Source organism: Heterodontus francisci, chromosome 14, assembly GCF_036365525.1.
Source record: "Heterodontus francisci isolate sHetFra1 chromosome 14, sHetFra1.hap1, whole genome shotgun sequence".
NCBI classification, from domain to species: domain Eukaryota; kingdom Metazoa; phylum Chordata; class Chondrichthyes; order Heterodontiformes; family Heterodontidae; genus Heterodontus; species Heterodontus francisci.
In genome coordinates, this window is record NC_090384.1 from 93,514,021 (window position 1) to 93,537,210 (window position 23,190).

The window sequence follows — 23,190 nt, forward strand, 5'->3', positions numbered from 1 at the left end:
TGCACCAGCATTCCACATTGTTGAAACTTGGATCTGATTTCAGTAGATATGTGCAGGTTTTAATAATAGAATTGTACTTTTTCAGGAAACTGAAGAAACTAATACGATATATAAAGGCAAAAAGAGAGGCCAAACTGGAAACTGATAGCAATTGCAAGGCACCCCGGCAATATGAACTTGACTACAACTTGGAGCCATATGCTGGTCTCACTCCAGAATACATGGAAATGAGTGAGTATGTTTCTTCAAATTGCAGTATAGTGCATCCATGTGTTTATCTTGGTGAGCACAAAGAAAGATAATCAGGTAACAGTCATAGTCATTGTCATTTTCATAAGGTGTTAATTTCTTTAGTAATGAGTGATCTGTAGCGACTCCATTCAGTACCTGCTCTGCTTCATTCTCTCCAACCATTAAATGCCACATCTGTGTGAATTCCTCTCAAAACTGCTTCAACTTACTATGTCTCTGTTTGCTTTTTAGAAATATCCTCCATCATGCCATTTCTCATCTTCCGTTTCTTTATTTCCTTTACGTCCTGTCTGGGATCCACCTGTTGTAAAGTGCTGAAATGTTCCTTTTACATGAGCAGTGCTATGTTAACAAAGAACAGTACAGCACAGGAACAGGCCATTCGGCCCTCCAAGCCTGCGCCTGGTGATGTTAGTGACAGTAGTGAGAAGTTGTCTTTCTGGGTCTAGATTAGAATAGTATAAATACTCTTAGACACTATTCTAACACCCACCCCTCCGCCGACCCCTCTGTTGAAATCAAAACTGCTTGTAAATAAATACTAAATTGTGCTTTCCTAAGACGTTATAACCTTGGAGCAACTCATCTCCCTCATCCCTTCCTCTCTGCTATAATCTACAAACTTTACAGCCCAGGCTTTGGAATTTTTTCTAAGCACTATGTCTTGATCTGCCTCATCATATTATTCTTTTCAAGCTTAATGGTGTCCTGCTTTGCTGGCCTGATCCTTCATTTAGGTTTTCTCGATTAAATAGTTCTAGCTTGAATGTGGTGCCTTTTTATGTGTGCATCTGTCAGCTAGTGGTATTTTCAGGATGTGATCAAACACAGAGTCAGACCAGAAATAGGCATAAGAGTGGCCATTGAACACCTTGAGCCTATTCTACTGTTCATCAGTTCATGGTTGACCTCCATCCGAACTCCATTTATACACCTTTGCTCCATATCCCTTGATATCGTTACCTAACAAATATATCAATCACATTCTTGAATTCTCCAATTGTTCTTGCATCCATGTTGTTTTGATGAAAAGAATTCCAGATTTCTACAATTTTGTGAAAAATTGCTTCTGAATTTTGCTGCTGAATTGACGAGCTCTTACTTGCTTTTGATTCCTCCACAAGAGGAAACAGGGTCGATACAGAGAAAATATCAAATCTTTTTTAACATTTTAAAGCCCTTGATCAGATCACCAAATCAAGCAATTACTATTTGGAGGGAGGGGGCACCACACTGGACCTAAACATTGAATAACTTCAGGCAGGATAGTAAAATGTTAAATCTAATCAAAAAAAAATTAGGAAATGCACTAAGTTGCAATGTGCAGAGAAGTTAATATGATAGAGATGCAGGGAGGATTGAATTTGAGCATCTGAGCTTTAGGTCATCACTCTTCTTATAAAATCCTCATAGGTAAGAAACTAATTTATTATACACCCAAAATTCTGACTTGGCCCTTGGTGCAAACTTAGCATATCAGTTGGAAGAAGGCTCTGAAGAAAGTGGAGACCCCAGTACTATGATTCCACCTTATTCTACAACTGAGCCATTTTCAGTTTTTGAATGTAACAGGGCAAAAATTACATAGAAACAAGCCATTTGGTCCAACTGGTCTATCCCAGTGCTCATGCTCTACATGACCCTCTTCACACTAATTCAACCAACCCTTTCAGTATATCCTTCTGTTACTTCCTCATTTGTTTATCTAGCTTCCTCATAAATGTATCAATGCTTTTTGCCTCAACAACTTCTTGTGATAGTGACTTTCACATTCCAACCACTCCTTAGGTAAAGAAGTTTCTCCAACATTCCTTGTTAGATTTATACTGACTACTGTATATTTAGGAACCCTAGTTTTGGACCACCTGCCCCCTAACCCCTGCAAGTGAAAATATCATCTTTATGTCTACCCTTCGTAATTTTAAAAACCTCAATTAGATCACCCTTCAGCCTTCTCTTTTTTTCTAGAGAAAAGAGCCTCACCCTGTTCTGTCTTTCCCCCTGCCTAAAACAAGGTCCATTGCCTATCTGGGGGTGTTCCCAGGAGTTTTGCCCAGCATGCACTTTAAAGGCCTCAGTGGAATCTGCACCAGCTGAAAGCTGGCATGAGTTCCAATGTGGCCCAGGAGAGGCCACCGAAGTCTTGCAGACAAGGGTAATTAATCCCAGAGGGGATTGAACACCTTCCAAAAGAGAGTTTTGCAGCTGACACAATTGGGAGCTAAAGACTGGAAAATTTTATTTTATAGATAGGCACTTCCTGAGCCTCCTACTCTCTGTCAGAGCATCATGCATATACTTCCATTTTGCTGTTGTGCCTTTAAAGGTGCTCCTGGGGCTCCTAATTTGGGCAGACTTGAGGTCAGCTTCATTGCTGCTTTGCCAGTAGAGCAACCAGTCAGAATTTGATGCCTAATGTTTCAGCACACAAAACTGAGGGAAAGCAAAGATTTGAGATGGTCTTTTCTTGGGATGTAGAATTTGTAAGTTGATGTACTGAAATTTACCAACTTAACAGGACAATGTTATGTCCTAGGAAATTTAGCAATAAATATTTTTGATGAGAAAGAAGTTTTGTATTGAATTTTGCACATAAACCTCTAGCAGTGGTGAAATCTCAGCTTTTTGAGTTGCTGGATCTACTTCTCAAAGTTTTAATTTTGTTTCAGTAACTTTTATTATTTTGGGGGTTTTATTTTAGCTGTGTTACAAATATCTCCCAATTGCTTTCTAAAGCTTGTCTTAAGGGTGTAGTTGCCATTAAGACTAAAGATTCATGAGCTTGTGTACTGCTGAGCAAAGTTTAAAACTGGCATCCTATTAAGTCCAATTTCAGATGTAATTGTCTTTTGCTGGCACAGAAACTGCATTTAGTGTGGCAACTTGGTCCTGGTTCCTCGAAGTTCACACCATAATGCAACTACATAATGAGGCTTTGCCAGCTTTCTGAATGTGGGTTTCTCTGTGCTAATTTCTATGACTTAATTTTCCACATTCCCTAAACTACAGTGTGGTTTTCCATGTGTGTGAAATGGTCTCAGAATTTTTTATGTTCCTGTTCCTGTTTCGTAAAAAGTGTGGAGAGAATGTGATGAGCTGATGTTATGATGCAGTGACAGTGTCTTGTCAACATCATGCAAATTTCACTTAGGTTTCACCCTTTTAAGCAGGACTCCTGCTTGGAAGCTGCTTAATTTGTAAACATCCATTTTTCCAGAGGTGTTGCTAAATAATGTTAGGCTGGTATAATGTCTGCATTTCATTCCTTTCTCAATAAGTATTGGTTAGAAGTGCTGCATTCCTGCCCACCTATTGAGTAAATTTCAGACTTATTGTGAAGCCATTGATCTTAAAGTAGGATTCACTCTGTATCCATTTTGTAATTATATTTATAGGACACAAGTAATTATCACCACATAAAACAATATTGTTTTCTGTTATATAGATATGATCCTAGAATGATACAGCCCAATAGGCAGCCATTTGGCCCATCATACCTATGGTGGCTCTTTAAATCGGATATCCAATTAGTCCCACTCCCCTGCTCTTTCCCCATAGCCCTGCAAATTTTTCTACTTCAAGTCCTATTTGAAAGTTATTATTGAATCTACTTTCACCAGCCTTTCAGTGCATTCCCGATCATTGTAACTCACTGCATGAAAAAAAATTCTCATCTCGCCTCCAGTTCTTTTGCCAGTCACATTTAAATTTGTGGCCTCTGGCTACCGACCCTTCTACCAATAGAAGCAGTTTCTCCTTATTTATTCTATCAAAACCCTTGATATTGCACCAGCTGTGTGATGTATCCATACTCACGTACTCACATTATCTTTGCTTCTTCATTTGGGCTTGGAATTGAAAATGTAAAGTTCAGCCTATTTTTGTGGACTATTTTTGGTCCAATTTTCCAGCTTCCTGGAATCTTGCTCTGAATATCCAGATGTTAATCCAGAGATACCACATGTGGGAAAGAGGTTCTTGACCTCACAATATCTATGATCTAATTCACAAGACTAAGGGAAACAATATCCAATTAGTTGATCTCTCTGTTGCTTATTCGCTTTAATGTGAGAAACAAAGGACTTGAATGAAAAATTAATTTGTTGTGAGTAGGAAGCATTTTGTGAAATTTATTAAATCATTTACAGCCTGTAATTTCACAGTTTGTTAGTTTGACTCACTTTGCTGTGATATTAGATCTTCCTCAGAGAGTTGTCTTCTGTGAAATCTGTTCCCTCGACCGTATTAAAAGGCCATGGCTCATACGTGCAGATGGGATGGTTGTTAACTGCCGTATAAATCTTCCTCCTCCAATGCGCAACTTCTGACCTGCTTAAGCAAATGGTTTTGAATCGTGCCTTGTGCTGTTATGCCTGACTCCCAAATGCATTCTGGCTAACTAGTGAGACTCTATCTCACTGTTGGGCCTTCTGGACACTTTATAAACAGTACTGAGAAGTGAACACTGACATCCTGTCTGTTCTAACTTTGGAAAATAACTGTCAGGGATGGTGGAGGGGAGGTGGTGCACTATACATGCATGTAGATTCTCATGCTGGTAGCTTATTAAAACTGCATCCTTAGAAATTCTTGCCAAGTGATTTCTTCTCAAAGCAAGCAAAATCTTGTGAAATTCCTGACAGATGACTAGCTCTCCAGTGTAGAGAATCATGCCTAAGCGCCACCTAAAAGTTAAAATTTTCAAGATGGTAACAGCTAGCTGCTTCTTTTCAACAGTATCACACATTTGTACGTCTCTTGCTTTCTCTCACATAGAAAGCTGTCCACTGTTCTTCTCTTCTGGATCAATTTCAGAACAAAACCATCAAATTATCTTAAAGGTGCATTCCCACTATAAGATCACCTTTGCACCAAAACTAAACGATGCATATAAATTGAGTGCCAAGACCCCCACTGCATTTTACTAATCCTTTTAGTTTGGCTCGGCCATATTCTCGCATTAGATGGTTGTGGGTTCAAGTCTTACTCTAGGCTGAGGGAATCCTGCAATGTCTTTGGTGCTGTCTTTCTGATGGGGTATTAAACCAAGTTTAGTGGACATAAAAGATTCCATGGCCCTATTGGAAGAGCGGTGGAGGTGTCCCAGAATCCATTTATCCCTCAATCAACAATGGATATGATTTCTTGTTTTCCTCATTGTTGCATGTGGGACTTGCTGTTTGTAAATTGGCAATTGTGTTTATTTAGTAAAGAAGAGTGACGGCACTTCAGAAGTAATTAATTGGCTGTGTTTTGGGATGTCACAAGTACATGAAAGGCACGCTATAAATGCAACATTCGTTCCTGTTTCGATGGTGGGTTTTCCATAGAAAGCTGTAAAGTCTTCCATGGGCTGCTTTCTGCTGACTGGATCAACAATATTAAACAGCAATGCTTATTTAATGATGGCCCATTCACAAAAGTGTTTCCCAGTAACAGCGAAACTGTGAAACTTCCTCGCCTCATCCAGCTTTCTGACAGATTACATTCTCCAGAGTTTCTAACCAAATATTTATAAATTGTCTTTCAAACCTGAATTGATGCTCTGTTTTGGAATGTGCAACAGGGATGCTAATCCTGTGGGCTTTAGCCAGCTGTTGTTTTGAAAGTGAGAAAGAATTGAACTAAGGGAGAAAGTGGATAAAATATCAAACTAATCATTCGTTTCCTTCAGAGGTTTTACTTTGGCTCAGCTATAGTTGAGGTGAGCCTTTCCACTTGTTGCTGCCTTGTAGTATAACCTAAATATTCCTTCTGCATGATTTAATCTTTTTATATGCAAAAACCTAGATTTTTTTTCACTCCTCCAATTGTTAAATTCTATGTTTTTTTTTGGTTAAAAGCTCAGTGTTAATCATCAGACTAAACTGAATTGCATTGTATCTCCAAAATTTAGAATCTCAGTTCACCCCTCTTAAGTTTCACCTTTTACATAATGTGTAAGTCAATACTTTGCCTGTCTCAGACCAGCATCCCACATGATAGGGGGAACTACAGTGTCACTGAAACACTAGCAATCCAACTGATTCATCCCTGAATGCTCAATGATGAGTAAATCATACAAGAAAGATCTTAGAGAGATTCCTGGAATTCCGCAATTCTTGCAGTGATTCGGAACTAAGGTTATTCAGACTGGTACACACCTGGACACCTAGGGACCAAGGGTTTAGAATTGGCATAATGTCTAACCTTAAATACCTGTTGTGTACAGTTAAGCTGAAGAAATAATAGTGTCCTTTGGCTGTCACAAGCTACAGATTACACCTGAGCTTGACATTTTATTTGCAGTTCTCCATGCCCATCCAATCCATCAGCAATGAGAAATTTTACAGCACTAGTGTGAAATATATTGGTTTATCTGTGCAGTGCAAAATACAGCAGAGGTTTTATATTGTTTGATACCATTCACTGTCATTCTGTTTTTTTTTTAAAAGGCCCAATTTTTACAGTCATGATGACAGCAAAACGATTTGCCATTATTACTCCTCTGAAATTGACAGCCATTTCTAGAGTCTGCACATGCACAGCAAACCGTGGAAATCCAGCAGCTGCTGTTAGTGATTCTTCCATAGGGTACGCTGTTGAAGTACACCGAGTGGCAATCAAATTGCAATAAATTAGAAATCACTGAACTGACGTTGACTTCTACACTTCTGCTATTAGTCTTGCTGTAAAAACACTTGAAAAAGTTACACCCTGTCGAATGAGGTGTAACTGGATTTTTCAACGGTGTATTAAGTTCAAAATTATTGCTGGAAAACCCCTCAGGCCTTGGAAAACTAAATTCGCTATTTGTGGAATGTCAAATTTCTCCAGTATGATAAATTCCAAATTTTTTATTTATTTTTTTTACAAGTTTGATATTTCAAGTTTGATGTTGCCAATCACACACATTTTGCTCTTTATAAAACTTAGTGAAAGGATCATCAGTGTGTTTAATTTCCTGGTTTGTTGTCTGAGAGAATTCTTCAATGTGATTGGCTGCTTACCCTGCTTGATGACATCACTGGAAACCCGGAGATTCCTTTGCCTTGGTGCCAGATTCAGACCAATGTCGGGAAGGGACAGATCCACGACACAGAGATCGCTAGAGCTTTGTGGGTAGCTTTCTTCAAGCTCAGTGGCGAGCACTATCACTTTGCTATTGGTCACAAAATCTGGGTCAAAATTAGTGCACATTGCATTTTTTTTTGGGCACTAAAATCCTATTCAGAAATAGCCAATAGCCTCTGGTGTAATTCTCCATGTAAGCTTGGCCGTTAACTGTCAGTCACTGTAAATGGGTGCATTCTCCATGGCAATGCCTCTACCAATCAGAGTTCACTTGCCAACCAATCAGCACTCTCTTCGCATGTAATATAAGTTGTTTTCCCTTACATTGGTATTCTTGCGATTGTCCTGATGAGTACAAGACGAAAAGCTTAGACAACATGTCTCTATTTTCAGCAATACTTAAATTCTCCATTTTATTGAATACACATAACTGCTAAATTGTTGCCATCCTGAACACTTAAAATGTGAATTGCCCTTTCTGCAGTTATCCAGTTTGGATTCGTGACCCTGTTTGTTGCCTCCTTCCCACTCGCTCCACTATTTGCACTACTGAACAACGTCATTGAAATTCGTCTTGATGCTAAAAAATTTACCAGTGAGCTCAGAAGACCCAATGCATCAAAAGCAAAGGATATTGGTCAGTAAATTTTATCATTATTAATTATTATTGTTAGAGAGAAAATAAGAGACTGTGGTTTCTGACTAGACACATTTTAGGACATATCTGTTACTGATCAGTTAGATACTTAGTCTCCTTATAATAAATGCTACGTTTTTATGTGTGAGTTATGATCTGAAATGCACTGTCTGAAAGGGTGGTGGAAACAGATTCAATAGCAACTTTCAAAAGGGAATTGGATATAAACTTCAAAAGGAAAAAGGTTGCAGGGGAATGGGACTAACTGCTCAGCTCTTTAGGAGAGCCAGCACATGTGCGATGGACCGAAAGGCCTGTGTTGTGCTGTAAAATCCATGATGTCCAACTGAACTACAAGAACTTATTTTGTAAACAAATGATATTTACAAACTAGGTGTTACTATAACCAACCTAAAATGTTTTCATTTTTGTTTTTTTTTTCAAAAAGGTGGTGTTAAAGAATTCAATTATAGTTGGTATTTATCCTGTTAAGCTTTTGTTCATGCTGCTTAATTTTGATTTAAGTAGTGATGATACCACTAACGGGGAATTTGGTTTTACAAATTGGAATTACAATGCCTCGCCATGCAAGATGAATAAATGGATGCAATTGCAACGATCACTTGCACTCACAAAAACAAGTTTGATTTAATGTCTGGGGCTTTTCCAATCACTTTTTACTGTCGGGCTCAGTAAATCCTGCACTTTCCTTTCCACTCATATCACTCTTTGCGAGCACTTTTTCTGCTTTTATATTTATGGGCCTACACAAGGGCCAGTAAGTTGATCCTCTGGCTACTGTAGCAATGCAGCATTTAGGAGCCCCATCACAATGCAACCCAGAATGGTTACGTTGGATGGGGTTTGGCAGTCTCATTCGTTTTGCATTCAACTGACCAGAAAACAAGTTTTCCTCCTTTTCCCTTACCCTCAAAAACGTGGGGGAGGGGAGGTGGCAATTCACTTCAGAGGCAAAATAAAATGCCTAGCAGCAGGTCATCTAACTGCTTGTGTGCTTATGGTGTGGAAAGATCAAAGGAAAGGAAAAAGGTCCCTTCACAGGAGCAAGTAACCACTCTCCAAAGTTACGGCAAGTGTGATTTTACTTTTATTTCCAGCACTTCTGTTTTACTTCCAGATAGCTGTTTTTTTAGTTGTAAATTAACTTCAACAGAGAGACTTAAAACCTTGAAATGTTGTGATGAAGTCCCTGCTAATTAAGCCAATCTAGACAGGAACCATAAATTACATAACTTAATTAAAGCAAGGATGAGGGGTCTGATCTTTTGCTAAAATATTTGGGCCTTTAGTTTGAAGAGGTGGATCTGTGACGACTGATCAGTCTGACTAGGAAAATATGTTAAACATCTTAAGTATCCCATATCAGATCAATAGGAAGCCCTGACTCATCAGTCTCGTGGTTCAAAGTGCACACTTTGAAGTAAACACAAAGGGACAAATGTACTGGTTCTCTGCAATGAAAAGAAAATAGATCATAAAAGGCCAGTCAGTCATGCAAGGCCCATTTAAGATCGTGTCAGAAGCAGAGTCGGCCTGATGAGCCCATTCTTCCATTTTGTTAGCCATGTACCTTAAAGAAATAACTTTCTGGATCAGATTAATAAGGATTATCGATTAAACTAAAATAACATTCAAGGGATGGGGAGAGAAAGGAGAGCAAGTAAGTAGTTCAAGGAAATAGGAAATATTCCCACAAACGCAGATGCTTAAGAACAAAGAACAGTACAGCACAGGAACAGGCCATTCGGCCCTCCAAGCCTGTGCCGATCTTGATGCCTGCCTAAACTAAAACCTCCTGCACTTCTGGGGACCGTATCCCTCTATTCCCATCCTATTCATGTATTTGTCAAAAGATGCCTCTTAAACGTCGCTATCGTACCTGCTTCCACCATCTCCCCTGGCAACAAGTTCCAGGCACTCGCCACCCTCTGTGTAAAGAACTTGCCTCGCACATCCCCTCTAAACTTTGCCCCTCTCACCTTAAACCTATGTCCCCTAGTAACTGACTCTTCTCCCCTGGGAAAAAGCTTCTGACTATCCACTCTGTCCATGCTGCTCATAATTTTGTAAACCTCTATCATGTCGCCCTTCCACCTCTGTCGTTCCAGTGAAAACAATCCGAGTTTATCCAACCTCTCTTCATAGCTAATGCACTCCAGACCAGGCAACATCCTGGTAAACCTCTTCTGTACCCTCTCCAAAGCCTCCTTCTGGTAGTGTGGCGACCAGAATTGCACGCAATATTCTAAGTGTGGCCTAACTACAGTTCTGTACAGCTGCAGCATGACTTGCCAATTTTTATACTCTATGCCCCGACCGATGAAGGCAAGCATGCCATATGCCTTCTTGACTACCTTATCCACCTGCATTGCCACTTTCAGTGACCTGTGGACCTGTACGCCCAGATCTCTCTGCCTGTAAATACTCCTAAGGGTTCTGCCATTTACTGTATACTTCCCACCTGCATTAGATCTTCCAAAATGCATTACCTCACATTTGTCCGGATTAAACTCCATCTGCCATTTCTCCGCCCAAGTCTCCAACCGATAAATGAGGGAGATTGGCGGCCCTTGGTATTTACTTTGTTTTCTGAGTTTGCATTACACTGGAATCGAAACTTGCCTATAGTCTGAAGCTGGGATGTATTACATCGTAAACAAGGAGTTAACACATTTTAAGACAAAAAGTAGCTGTTTAAATTTCAGTAGCATCTGTAAATCATGGAAACTAGTCACTAAGCTAATTCCCAGATTTTACTTTGTGGGAGATATCAGCCATCAGGTTTTCTGGCTTCATACACCATATGTTGGGAAGTTCTAGAAATAGCCAATATTCCAAGGTTGGTCAACAAAACATTAACTGTTATCTAACTCAGCTAGAATAATTATCCTTGCTTAAACTAGCAGCAGCATTGATGTGATTACTTGAGAGTGCTGTGACTTGTGGAAGTTTTTTTTTAAATGCTTGTGAAACACAAAAAAAACCCTCACAAAATAACTTTTTGCAGGAATAAAAATAAAGACATCTAAAATTTCTGCATGAAAGTATTTTTTTTTTTTTAAAAGCCCTCAAATTATGGAGTTCATGAGTAAATTGCAGGTGTTAGCAATGTTGACCTAGTTGACAGAAGAGAAAAGCATGGTCTTGTAAGTTGGGCCTAGCAACAGGAGTAGGCCATTCAGCCCCTCGACCCTGTTCTGCCATTCAGTTAGAACTTGGTTGATCTGCATCTTAATACTATTTCCCACCGTGGGTTCCATAACCTTTTAAGGCCCTCGTTTGGCAAAAATTTATTAGTCAGTTTTGAAAATTTCAGTCGGCCAAGCATAGAACAAGGTTTGCAGGACTGGGTGACAGATTTCTGCTATTGCTTCATGTGAAGAAGTACTTCTCGACATCACCTCTGAATGGTCTACCTCCAAATTTAAGGTTATGCCCCCTTGTTCTGGACTCTCCCGCCAGAGGAAATGCTTTCTCTCGCTCTCTCTCTCTCTCTCTCTCTCTCTGCCTTATCAAATCCTTTTTAATTATCTTAAACACCCCAGTTAGATCACCCCTTAATCTTCTATACTCAATGGAGTACAAGCATCATCTATGCAATTTGTCCTCCTAATTCAACCCTTTTAGCCCTGGTATCATCATTCTGATGAATTTGCACTGTACCCCTTCCAAGGCCAGTATCTCCTTGCTGAGGTGCAATGCCCAGAACCGAATGCCATGCTATAAATTGGGGTTCAACCAGAGCTTTGTATAATTGTAACAACATCTACCCCTTTTTATTTCAGTCCCCTTTAGAAAGAGGCCAATGTTTCATTAGCTTTTTTAATTAATTTCTGTACCTGCTGCCTTTTGGGAAAATGTCCCAAACTTATGACTCCCTATCCTTTTCCATACTGGGCATGTGTAATAGAAGTGATCTGCCTAAGGGCAGGCCCTCTGTTCATTTCTTCGTGCCTCACGATCCTGCGCTTTCCTCTTAGTTGCTCGTAAGTGCTTCCCTTTTTTTTAAACTTCCATGAGAATTGAGCAATATGACTAGGGAAAGAGTACGTGAGATGGTTTTCCATTGCCTTCCTCATCTTTGTTTTAAAGAAAACACAAGTCCTCTTCCTGAAAGATCCTCTGCCTGTAAACAGCCATAGTCCCTCGAGGAATCTAGCTCTTCCTCCAACACCACCAAACAATTCCCTGGTTTCGACATTGGCCCATAACCATGAGCATGGCACCCTTCCCTGGGCCTGGACATGTGAGCAGCTGATTAATCCTGTGCAACATTAGGACTGAACTTGCTGTTCAGCCAGATTTCCATATTTAGGAACACATTTAGGGACAGGTTAGCTGCTCCTACACCTCCACATTCTGTATCAATTCAAAAGTTTGAACACCAAATGCAAGCAGAAAAGCTCCATACAGCCCATTATTCTGCCTGTGGTAGTTCCTCTCAGCATCACTCACTGGAAGTGCTTAACGTGAGTAGGAATAGACCACACGGCCCCTCGAGCCTGCTCTGCAATTCAGTACGATCACGGCTGATCTTCTGCCTGCACTCCACTTTCCCACCCACTCCTCATATTCTTTGATTCCCTGAGATCAAAAATCTATCTCTGACTTAAATATATTCAACAATGAAAAATCCATAACTATCTGGGGTAGCAAATTCCAAAGATTCACAACCCTCTGAGTGAAGAAAATTTTCCTCATCTCAGTCCTAAATGATCAGCATCTTATCCTGAAACTGTGTCCCCGTGCTGTAGATTCCCCAGGCAGGGGAAACAACCCCTCTGTGTCTACCCTGTCAAGCCCCTTCAGAATCTTCTATGTTTCAAAGAAGTCACCTCTCATTCTTCTAAACTCCAGAGAGTTTGGGCCCAGTGTACTTAGCCTATCAACATAGGACAATCCTCTCATCCCAGGAACCAATCTAGTGAACCTCCACTGTACCGTCTCCAAGGCAAGTATATTTTTCCTTAAATATGGGCACCAAAACTACATAAGGTATTCCAGATGTGGTTTCACAACAGCCCTGTAGCAAGATTTCCTTATTCTTGTACTCAAATCCCCTTGCTGTACATGCATGCTAACTTTGTGTCCCTTATATCATACACACAAGTCTTTATGAACATATGGAAATTTCATGCCTTTTAAAAAATATTCTGTTTTTCTGTTCTTACCACCAAAGTGAATAACCTTACAATTCCCCACATTATACTCCATCTTCCACCTTGTTGCCTACTAACTTAACCTATCTATATCTCTTTGCTGCCTCTTTGTATCCTCCTCATAGCATACTGGAAATTTGGCATTACAATCACTGAATCCCCCACTATCAACAGCCTGGGGGTTACCATTGACTAGAAACTGAACTGGAGTAGCCATATAAATACCGTGGCTACAAGAGCAGGTCAGAGGCTAGGAATCCTGTGGCGAATAACTCACCTCCTGACTCCCCAAAGCCTGTCCACCATCTACAAGGCACAAGTTAGGAGTGTGATGAAATATTCTCCACTTGCCTGGATGGGTGCAGCTCCAACAACACTCAAGAAGCACGACACCATCCAGAACAAAGCAGCCCGCTTGATTGGCACCCCATCCACAAACATTCACTCCCTCCACCACCGATGCACAGTGGCAGCAGTGTGTACCATCTACAAGATGCACTGCACCAAGGCTCCTTAGACAGCATCTTCCAAACCCGCGACCTCTGCCACCTAGAAGGACAAGGGCAGCAAATACATGGGAACACCACCACCTGCATCTTCCCCTCCAAGTCACACACCATCCTGACTTGGAACTATATCGCTGTTCTTACACTGCCGCTGCATCAAAATCCTGGAACTCCCTTCCTAACAGCACTGTTGGTGTACCTACCTCACATGGACTGCAGCAGTTCAAGAAGCCAGCTCACCACCACCTTCTCAAGGGCAATTAGGGATGGGTAATAAATGCTGGCCTAGCCATTGTCGCCCACATCCCACAAGCGAACAAAAAAAGGCACAGAATATTTGTTCAATGTCTCTGCCTTTATTCATTCCCCATGTTTCTGCCTCTAAGGGGCCAATGTTTATTTCATTTGCTCGCACTTTTTATATGCTTAAAATCTGTTTTTATATTCCTGGCTAGTTTACTCTCATTCTATTTTTTTCTCTTTTTATCAACTTTTGGTCACCCTTTGCTGTTTTTTAAAACACTCCCAATCCTCAGGCCTATTACTATTCTTTGCAACATTATAAGCCACTTCTTTTAACCTAATACTATCATTAACCTCCTGAGTAAGCCACCAATGGATCTTTCTTGCTGAGTTTTTTTTAATGGAATGTATTTTTGCTGAATGCTTTGAATTGTTCCTTTAGAGGTTTCTCACTGTCTATTTACTGCCATACATTTTTACCCAATCAACCTTAGCCAGCTCTCCCTTCATACCTGTGTAATTGTTTTTTTTTCAAGTTTAAGATTTTTGTTTGGGACTAGAGTATGTCACTTTCAAACTTAATATGGAATTCAGTTGTATTATCACTTCTTCCCAGCGGATCTTTTACTACGAGAATACTAATTACACCTGCCTCGTTGCACGATACTAAATCTAAAATAGCTTTACCCCGAGTCTGTTCCACACTGTATTGTTCCAGAAAACATTCACAAAAGCATTCCACCACCTCATCTTCCAGACTATCTTGGCCAATTTGATTGGTCCAGTCCATATGAAGATTAATGTACCGCATGATTATTACATTGTCTTTGTTACAAGCTCCAATTATTTTCGTTTAATGCTCCACGCAACAGTATACCAACTGTTCGGGGGCCTATAAATTACTCCCACCAGTGTTTTCTGACCCTTGTTATTCAGAGTCCAACCATCATTACCAAAGTAGAAGTTGGTGGAGAATGCTTTAGCCTGTGAGCAAACTTTCTACTGCTTGAAACTCAGAACAATTTTCCAAGCCTTACCAGTGTTCAGTGTGAGACATTTGAGCTTATTGTCATCCAATACAGAAGAAACCCGAAGAGTGGTCTTTGGCTTTCTATCTCAATTATTCAGGTTAAGGTCTTTTGTACATTATTATGCACTTCCACTATGGCACCTAGTCCATTGAGTTGGAATCCATCAAAATGTATGGACAATGCAGTAGTGGTGCTGTCTCAGTTGACTGTTGTTTTATGTAATAGCTTTATCAGTGGTTATGATTATATATTCTAAGGTTGACCTGCTGAGTCATTTTCCAGTGTTGTGTAACTACCTGTATGAATGAATAACAAGAATTCAGTTCAGGTTGGATTTGTTCTTTTTGACAGTAATTGATTCAATGTAAGATATTGCTGCCATATAGGGAAGTAGCATGAAACAAACTTGACAATACCCAAATTGATGCAAAAGCGAGTAAAGGTTTTCCTGTTGCATTTAGGTATCTGGTACAACATTCTCAGAGGGATTGGGAAGTTGGCAGTCATCATTAATGTAAGTATGTGTTTATTTGAAAGATAAAGTGTCCCTTACTTCATGAATTTCCCATCGCACTGTTTAATACCAACGTAACTGGTTATGAATGTGTACATTTGCTCTAAGTATCTCAACACTTGTGTCTGCCAATTATTTTCATTCAATTTTATGAAAACATTGCATGGCATTTTTGAGGATATTCTGCTCAGAACAACAACAAAGCTGGAGGCAAGACTATGTCCAAAAACATGAGAAAAATTAGCAAATTAAGCTTTGGGTGAAAACTAATTATTGATGATCTGTGAAACTGAGAGAATGGGATCTCTCTGTGCCTGTTATATGTTTAATCTTTCTCAGAGCCATCTGAAGTAGCTTTTCCCAAGGCTAGACATAGAGACTACCGCACTGAGCCTTCCCAGTAACACTGTCAGTGTTCAGCATTCTGCAAGCTGTGTTTCAGTAATACCGTTACATAGAACAAGAGCTACTGTGAGTTGCTACATAAAAAATCACCTCCAGCAGCTATGTTGGTTGCATTATTTGATTTTGCGTACAGATGATTGTGGTTATATGAGGTCATTATGCAACATCAAGCACATACTACCTGATGGTAACTGACTCTAGGCTTCCATTTTTGCCCATCTTGAGCAAACTGCTAAGAAGCACACAAGTGCACGACACTTATACAACGACAGCTACCTTTCCAAATCCTTCCTGTTCATTGAAGAGCAATCTGGTCACTCTCTGCTTTTCTACAGCAATATGGCTGAGATCTAGAGCTCAATACAGTGAATGACTAAACTCCTTTCCAGTACTCTGCGGAGCTCCCTTGTACTCCAATGTTCTGCTACACCACAATGCAGTGCTCTGCATAATCAACAAGTTGTCCAAACAACACTACAGTCAATAAAATATTAACCAAGGCAAAATGGGCTAAATTATCAGTTCATCAACTCCACATAGTTAACTTTATGTAAGTGGAATCAACGTAAAAGATTTGAAGCCAGCCTATTGACCCATGTTTGCTCATGGCTGACAGTGGAACATTCAAATAATGAAGGCTAATGTGTGGGAGTTCTATTGTTTTGAAGGTAATGGGATGGCTGCCACATGTTTTATTTCTTTTTAGACCTTTTTTAAAAGTTTTAAACTTGATTTATGCAGAAGAAAAAATACCTTTTGTATAAATAATGGCACATTGTATACACAATCAAGACTGATGGTGCTTTTCTTAAATTAGATTTATGAACTGGAGCCAGTCAGTTCATGCATCTTTATGATCCAGCTTTAGTTTGGATTTGACTATTTTGAAAGTGATAATTTTACCTTACTTGGAAACTATGTTGAGTCAAATAAAATGTAACTCCTTCAGCTGTTGGGTTAAGGGCAAGCTGGTTCATTGTCATTGCACGGTTACAGCATTAAGAAAGGTATCATTTGGTGGCACAGGGCATTGATACCTCAATATGCAGGAGAGGTGGTGGTGTAGTGGTAATGTCACTGGACTAGTAATCTAGAGGCCCAGGCTAATGCTGTCGGGACATGGGTTCGAATCCTACCACAGCACATGGTGAAATTTGAATTCAGTTAATAAATCTGGAATTAAAGGCAAGTCTCCATAATAGTGGCCATGAAACCATTGTCGATTGTTGTAAAAGCCCATCTGGTTCACTAATGTTCCTTTAGGGAAGGAAATTTGCTGTCCTTACCTGATCTGGCCTACCTGTGACTCCAGATCCAAATGTGGTTGACTCTTTTATAAAAAAAAAACCTCTGAAATGCCAATAGCAAGCCACTCAGTTTAGTGATACAGCACTGAAACAGGCCCTTCGGCCCACCGAGTCTGTGCCGACCATCAGCCACCCATTTATACTAATCCTACACTAATCCCATATTCCTACCACATCCCCACCTGTCCCTATATATTTCCCTACCACCTACCTATACTAGGGGCAATTTATAATAGCCAATTTACCTACCAACCTGCAAGTCTTTTGGCTTGTGGGAGGAAACCGGAGCACCCGGAGAAAACCCACGCAGACATGGGGAGAACTTGCAAACTTCACACCGGCAGTACCCAGAATTGAACCCAGGTCGCTGGAGCTGTGAGGCTGCGGTGCTAACCACTGCGCCACTGTGCCGCCCCTAAGTTGTATCAAAACCGCTACAAAGTCTAAGAAAACAGCAGTGTGGGTGTATCTACACCCCAAGGACTGCAGCAGTTCAAGAAGACTGCTCACCGCCACCTTCTCAAGGGCAATTAGGGATGTGTAATAAATGCTGGTTAGCCAGCGACGTCCACATCCCGTGAACGAATGGTGAGATACAAGCTCATGCCATCCATCCTGTGTGGAGAGTTCATGACTTTGCTTGCGTTATGAAAGGAAGTTGTCATGCAGGGCCAATGGATAAGGTTGGGGGGAGGGGGAGAGGCGGAGATTGGAGGGGTATGGGTGGAGTGGGGAGGGAATAAAACTGCAGGGCAAATTATTCCAGCATGTTTTCAGCTTTTTCAGCTTCCTAGGCAGAGTTCTTGAATAGAGCAATCTTAAAGGAATAACTAATTTAAAAATAGGAACAATGTGTACAAATTCACTGGAAATAGAGATGCTACATGAGCCAGTGTGATGAAACATGTAAAGTGAATGGGTTCAACTATGTAACAGATGTTATGACCAGGTGAGAAAGGGGTCTAGGGGTTCCCTCTCAGCCTTTGCCTGATTTGACCATAACTGGGTTTAATCTTAAAAGCACTGTGTGTTTAGCTCCCCCTCATTGAATCCTTGTTCACTGCTCTCCAATTGTAAGGCAAAGAAATCAACCAGACAGGTTTCTTAGATTTAAACAAGACAGATGGAAGTTTATTAACCTTCAACTCTAATCTGGTTAACAACTATGAATACGCAATGTGACCACACTGGCATGCGTACGTGATAAACACACACAAGATAGAGACAGAGAAGTAGAAACAATAAAGGGGAAAAGTCTGAGGCAATAGCTGGGATTTATTTACAGTCCTTTGAGTTCGATGTAGAGTCTTTGATTGCCAGTAAGTCTTGCTGTTTCATTGGGGTCCAGTACACGCTTTAAGAATTGTTTCGATGTAGGAGTCTTTTCTCTCTTGAGGTTTAGGTGACTTCAGTAGATCTGGAGATTCGTGAGAGAGAAAGATAGCCAGGAGTGGGGCTATCTTCTTCCAAGTTCTGTTGCAATCTCCCAAACTGTCCTGTGAGCAGTTCAAAAAAAAAACCTGGGCCAGCAGGTTAGTCATGTGACTAACTGTTTTAACAAACTCCTGCATTTGTGGATTCTCCGTCTTAGCAGACACCCTAGAATGCTGGCTTTCTTACACATTCACTGTCTGGTGATCAAAATCCATTTGGGCTAATTGGATCAGGGAGCCGTTCTATTGTCTCCAGGCACTGTCTCTTAGTATGCAAATGTTTTCCAGCCACTGCTGATCTCTTTAAACAAGTCATCTCTTCCTTCCAGCAACAACTTAAAATGAATGTTCATGTGACAAAATTAATATGCCTCATTCTTGGCAGGTGGGGTCTTCGGGACTCAGATGTTACGTGAATGAGTGGATCCAAGGATTGTATAAATATATTTCAGCAAGCCATGTAATGGTCTACTTATTCAATGGCAGTTGCCTGACTTGATGGTTTAGTAAAATTGGGAACCTGCCTTATATCTGTGCTCATTAATATACCATTGCTGTACATAGTAGCTAGTTTCATGATGGTTTGGTCTTTTTGGTCTCTGGGCATTGCAGAGGCAAGGGCATCTGTTTCAGTTGGGTTGCTGGTACTAGGTTTTAACATCACATCGGGTATTAGTTCATCAGTTCAATGTGCCGTATTGAAGATTTCTATTAGCACATGGAGGTGCTGCTGTTGACTTTTATTTGTTTTATTTTTAAATGTTCAATATACAGTGTTCACATCTTCAGCTTTATTGAAGTGTTTCCACATTTGCATGGGGTTTTCTACATTATGGGAGAGTGTTAGTGTGAAACTGGTCACGTGATGCAGCTAAGGACAATGGAGAGCAATGTGATGTAAATCATTTTGAGCTGGTGGTGTTGCATTGATTTGAAGTTACAGCCAGTTTACCAGCTCAAACAGCTCAGTATTTCAGGCACTGGAAGCCCATCCCAACCAAATTGCATTGAGGTTCAGTTACCATCACTATTGAGCAGTAAATGACACCAGCTTGCAAATGGTTTATTGTGCCAAGTCACCTCATTCTAGCAAAATATTCCATCAAGGGAGGTGAGGATGAACATATTGGCAAATTCAGATACGACAACGCCTCAAGTCACTTGTGGGAGAAATGACAATGATGGAGATTGTGGTGTTGTCTCACGTATTTGTAATGGCTGGCAGCTTCTGTAGAGAACTTGGAATATGAGTGGAGGAAAGAGCCTGGTACAACATTTGTACCTGATTCTTTCCTTTAAAATGTCTGTGGTTGGATGATAATACTGAAAATTTGTTGTCTTGGAACTCATTAATGATTTATTGTAGAATTCCAAACCGCAGAGTACTCGAGTAGACAAGGGAAATGTTTCCAAGGAAATTGGCTTTGTGTAGCTGTGTGATTTTTTTTTTTTTTCTTTCTCTAAATCAAAATTTCTACTGGGAACGGAACAAAGACGGCTTTTTGACCTTTTCTCCTCCTTTGGGAAAAATGCCAAATCTTTTGGTACATTGTTGGTTTCTTCTCTCCTTGACTTATTTCTCTGCTAGCTGTCTCAAAACGTAGGCCTTTAGATCAGCAGCCAAGTCGGGGTGGCCACAGATCAAAATACGGAAATGATCACAGGCCTATGAAAGAAGCAGCTTAAGGTCTGGTAAGGGAAAAGGTAGATCTTAAAACACAGAACTATGAAAAATTAAAATGTTCCTGTTAAATTACAACACTTTGGAACTTCTCTTTCTGTCATCTCCTCCTCCTTTCTCTTCTCCTTTCCTTCAATCTTATCTTTTATATGCAGTTCCCAGAAGAGTTGAAATAATACTTTGCGGTTAAAAATATCGTTTGTTTTGTTCTAAGCGAGGGGTAGGAGATTTGGATCATTGTATCTCCTGAACATCTTGAGTTTTCTTGCACTACTCCTTTCTCTCTGCAAATCTGCTCTGTATAAAGCTATGGGAGTAGGCTTTGCTCCCATGCCCCCACCCCCACCAGCTGACCACACCCCCTTCCCAGCAGTCATGAAAATCTTAGGTAGGTCTATTTACCAGCTGGACCCTGAGCGATGTTTACCATTGAAAACACTTCTGCATTTGACTGGGTGGGAAAGAAAGGGTTAACAGTTTCTGTTTATCTCATTTATAAAAATCAGCCTACGATTACTTGGCCAGCAAAATGAATTTGAATCAGTTAGAGTTTAAACAATGAAATCACTCGAAAGGGTTGAGATCAGGTGCAGGCAGTTGTTTAGTACCAGTAAAATCATCCAGATAATGATGAAGCACTTTGCAACCTGTTTAACCAACTCTGTTAACCCCAGCCATGTTATTAACTGGGTACATGAACTAGATGTGATTGGATCACCCATATAGGCCCCAACCAGAAAGCCTGCAAAAGTTGGCATGGCCCCCAAAACAAAAAGCTGATGACTCCAAAATAGGACCTGTAGAAGAAAGGAGTTGCACTGAAAGTGCACCGAGACAGGGGCTCGTCAGAACTTGAGCTGTAGCCAAACCTATTATTGCATTGTAGGGGGTGGGCTGAAGATATGGGAAGGGGGGAGTTTATCTCTTAATCCCAGAAAATTGTACTTAATAAAAACATTTAAAATCATGCACATTTTCTACAGTAATGCTGCCTTTCAAGTGCAATACCATTTTGTCCCGGATGTGCTTGGATATTATAAGCATGAAAAATAAGTCAAGACTGGAATAGCTCGAATCTGTTCTCCCTCCCTCCACGCACACACCCTCCACCAACCAAAATGGCTCCAATTATTGGAAAGGAAACAGAAACTCCACAATTATCAAGGGGACAGCCATTCAGTTTTTAGAGTAGTGCAGCTGTGATTCAGTTACTAGCACTCTTGCCTCTGAGTCAGATGTTTGCATTTAAGGACCACTCCAGAAACTTGAGCACAAAACCTAGGCTGGCACTTCACTGCAGTACTGAGGGAATGCTGCAGGCAGACGTTGCCGTCTATTTTATGAGATGTTAAACCGAGGCCCTTTTGGCCCCTTTCAGGTGGATGTAAAAGATCCCACAAGACTGTTTTGAAAAAGAGCAGGGGAGATCTCCTGGGAGCCCCTGGCCAATATTTATCCCTCAACCAACATCACAAAAACAAATTATCTGTTCATTATCACATTGGTGCTTGCTGTGCACAAATTAGCTGCTGTGATTCCTACATTACATCAGAGGCAACACTTGAAAAATACTTCATTGACTGTCTGTAAAGGATGTTCTGAGTTCAGGAAAGTGCTATATAAATAAAAGTCTTAACTTTTGTTCTTTTGCTGATATGAATGATCCAAAGTCGAATCCAGGCAAGATTTGTTTTAAAAATTCAAGTTGACCTTTTAAGTGTTGGAGCATTTCAGGATCTTTCAGGATCCTTTTTAATCTGCTCTGGATGTGCATCTGATCATTCGGGTCTCAGAACATGGCAGTGACGAAGGAGTCAAAATTCTTGGGCATAAATAAGTGCAAAAGTTTACAAAGAAAATAAAAACTCTGGGGGAAAAAAAAAGTGGGCCTGCAAAATTAGACAGGGCTAAAATAAGCCTAGAGTATAATGAGCAGGATATAAAACAGACTTAAAATTGCATCAAAAATATTTGCAACTTGCTCAGTATTTAATACTAATCATGAGATTTAAATATGTCATGTGTTAAACAATTCAAATCAAATGGGTGACATTTTAATGACAAACATCTGGGATGAGAGTTGGGTTTGTCAATTGAAGCCGTTGATAGTTGAACTGCACAAAAATGTCTCTTATTCACCACCACCGGCACCCCTCCCCCAACCCGCCTGCATTAAAAATAATGTTCACAATTTATATTAACTAATTTAGACTTTGAAATTGGATGCAATTTCTAAATTAGCAGATAACACCAATTATGCAGCAGGGGCGGGGGGCGGGTGCAGGAGGGTTGCGACAATATACAAGATGACATTATTACAAATGTGCAGACTGGGCATATAATTGGCAAATGAAGTCTTAGAGTCATAGAGAGATTCAGCACCAAAAAAGGCCCTTCAGCCTAACAAGTCCGCGCCGACCATCAACCACCCATTTTGACTAATCCTACATTAATCCCATTTTCCCTCTCACATGCCCACCTTCCCCCAATTCTCCTACCTACACTAGTGGCAATTTTTACAATGGCCAATTTACCTATCAACCTGCAAGTCTTTGGCTGTGGGAGGAAACCAGAGCACCTGAAGGAAACCCATACGGTCACAGGGAGAACTTGCAAACTCCGCACAGGCAGTACCCAGAACCTAACCCGGGTTGCTGGAGCTGTGAGGCTGCAGTGCTAGCCACTGCATCACTGTGCCGCCCAAGGGAAATTAGGGATGGGCAATAAATGCCGACCTAGCCAGCGACGCCCACATCCCATGAGCGAATAAAAACAAATTTCCGCATAGAAGTGAGAGAGATTACATGATTACATTTTGGTAACGGAAATAAGGAGGTCGCATATTACTTGGAAAATAAGAACCTAAATGGGTTAGAGGAGCGAAGGGATCTGGAAGTACAAATCAATAAAAGTAGTGATGCAGGTTAAGACCATTAAAAGCAAACCAA

General features: G+C 40.5%; 1 protein-coding gene across 3 annotated transcripts in view; it reads left to right on the top strand.

Annotated features, from left to right (window-relative positions):
- ano1a (anoctamin 1, calcium activated chloride channel a) overlaps window positions 1-23,190 on the top strand; it is a 235,581-nt gene that overhangs the window by 195,637 nt on the left and 16,754 nt on the right. For all 3 annotated transcript variants that reach the window (XM_068046540.1, XM_068046542.1, XM_068046543.1), the window contains 3 exons: window positions 86-231; window positions 7,790-7,942; window positions 15,364-15,416. In XM_068046540.1, the coding sequence (XP_067902641.1) occupies window positions 86-231; window positions 7,790-7,942; window positions 15,364-15,416 (352 nt within the window). The remainder of the gene's footprint in view (window positions 1-85; window positions 232-7,789; window positions 7,943-15,363; window positions 15,417-23,190) is intronic.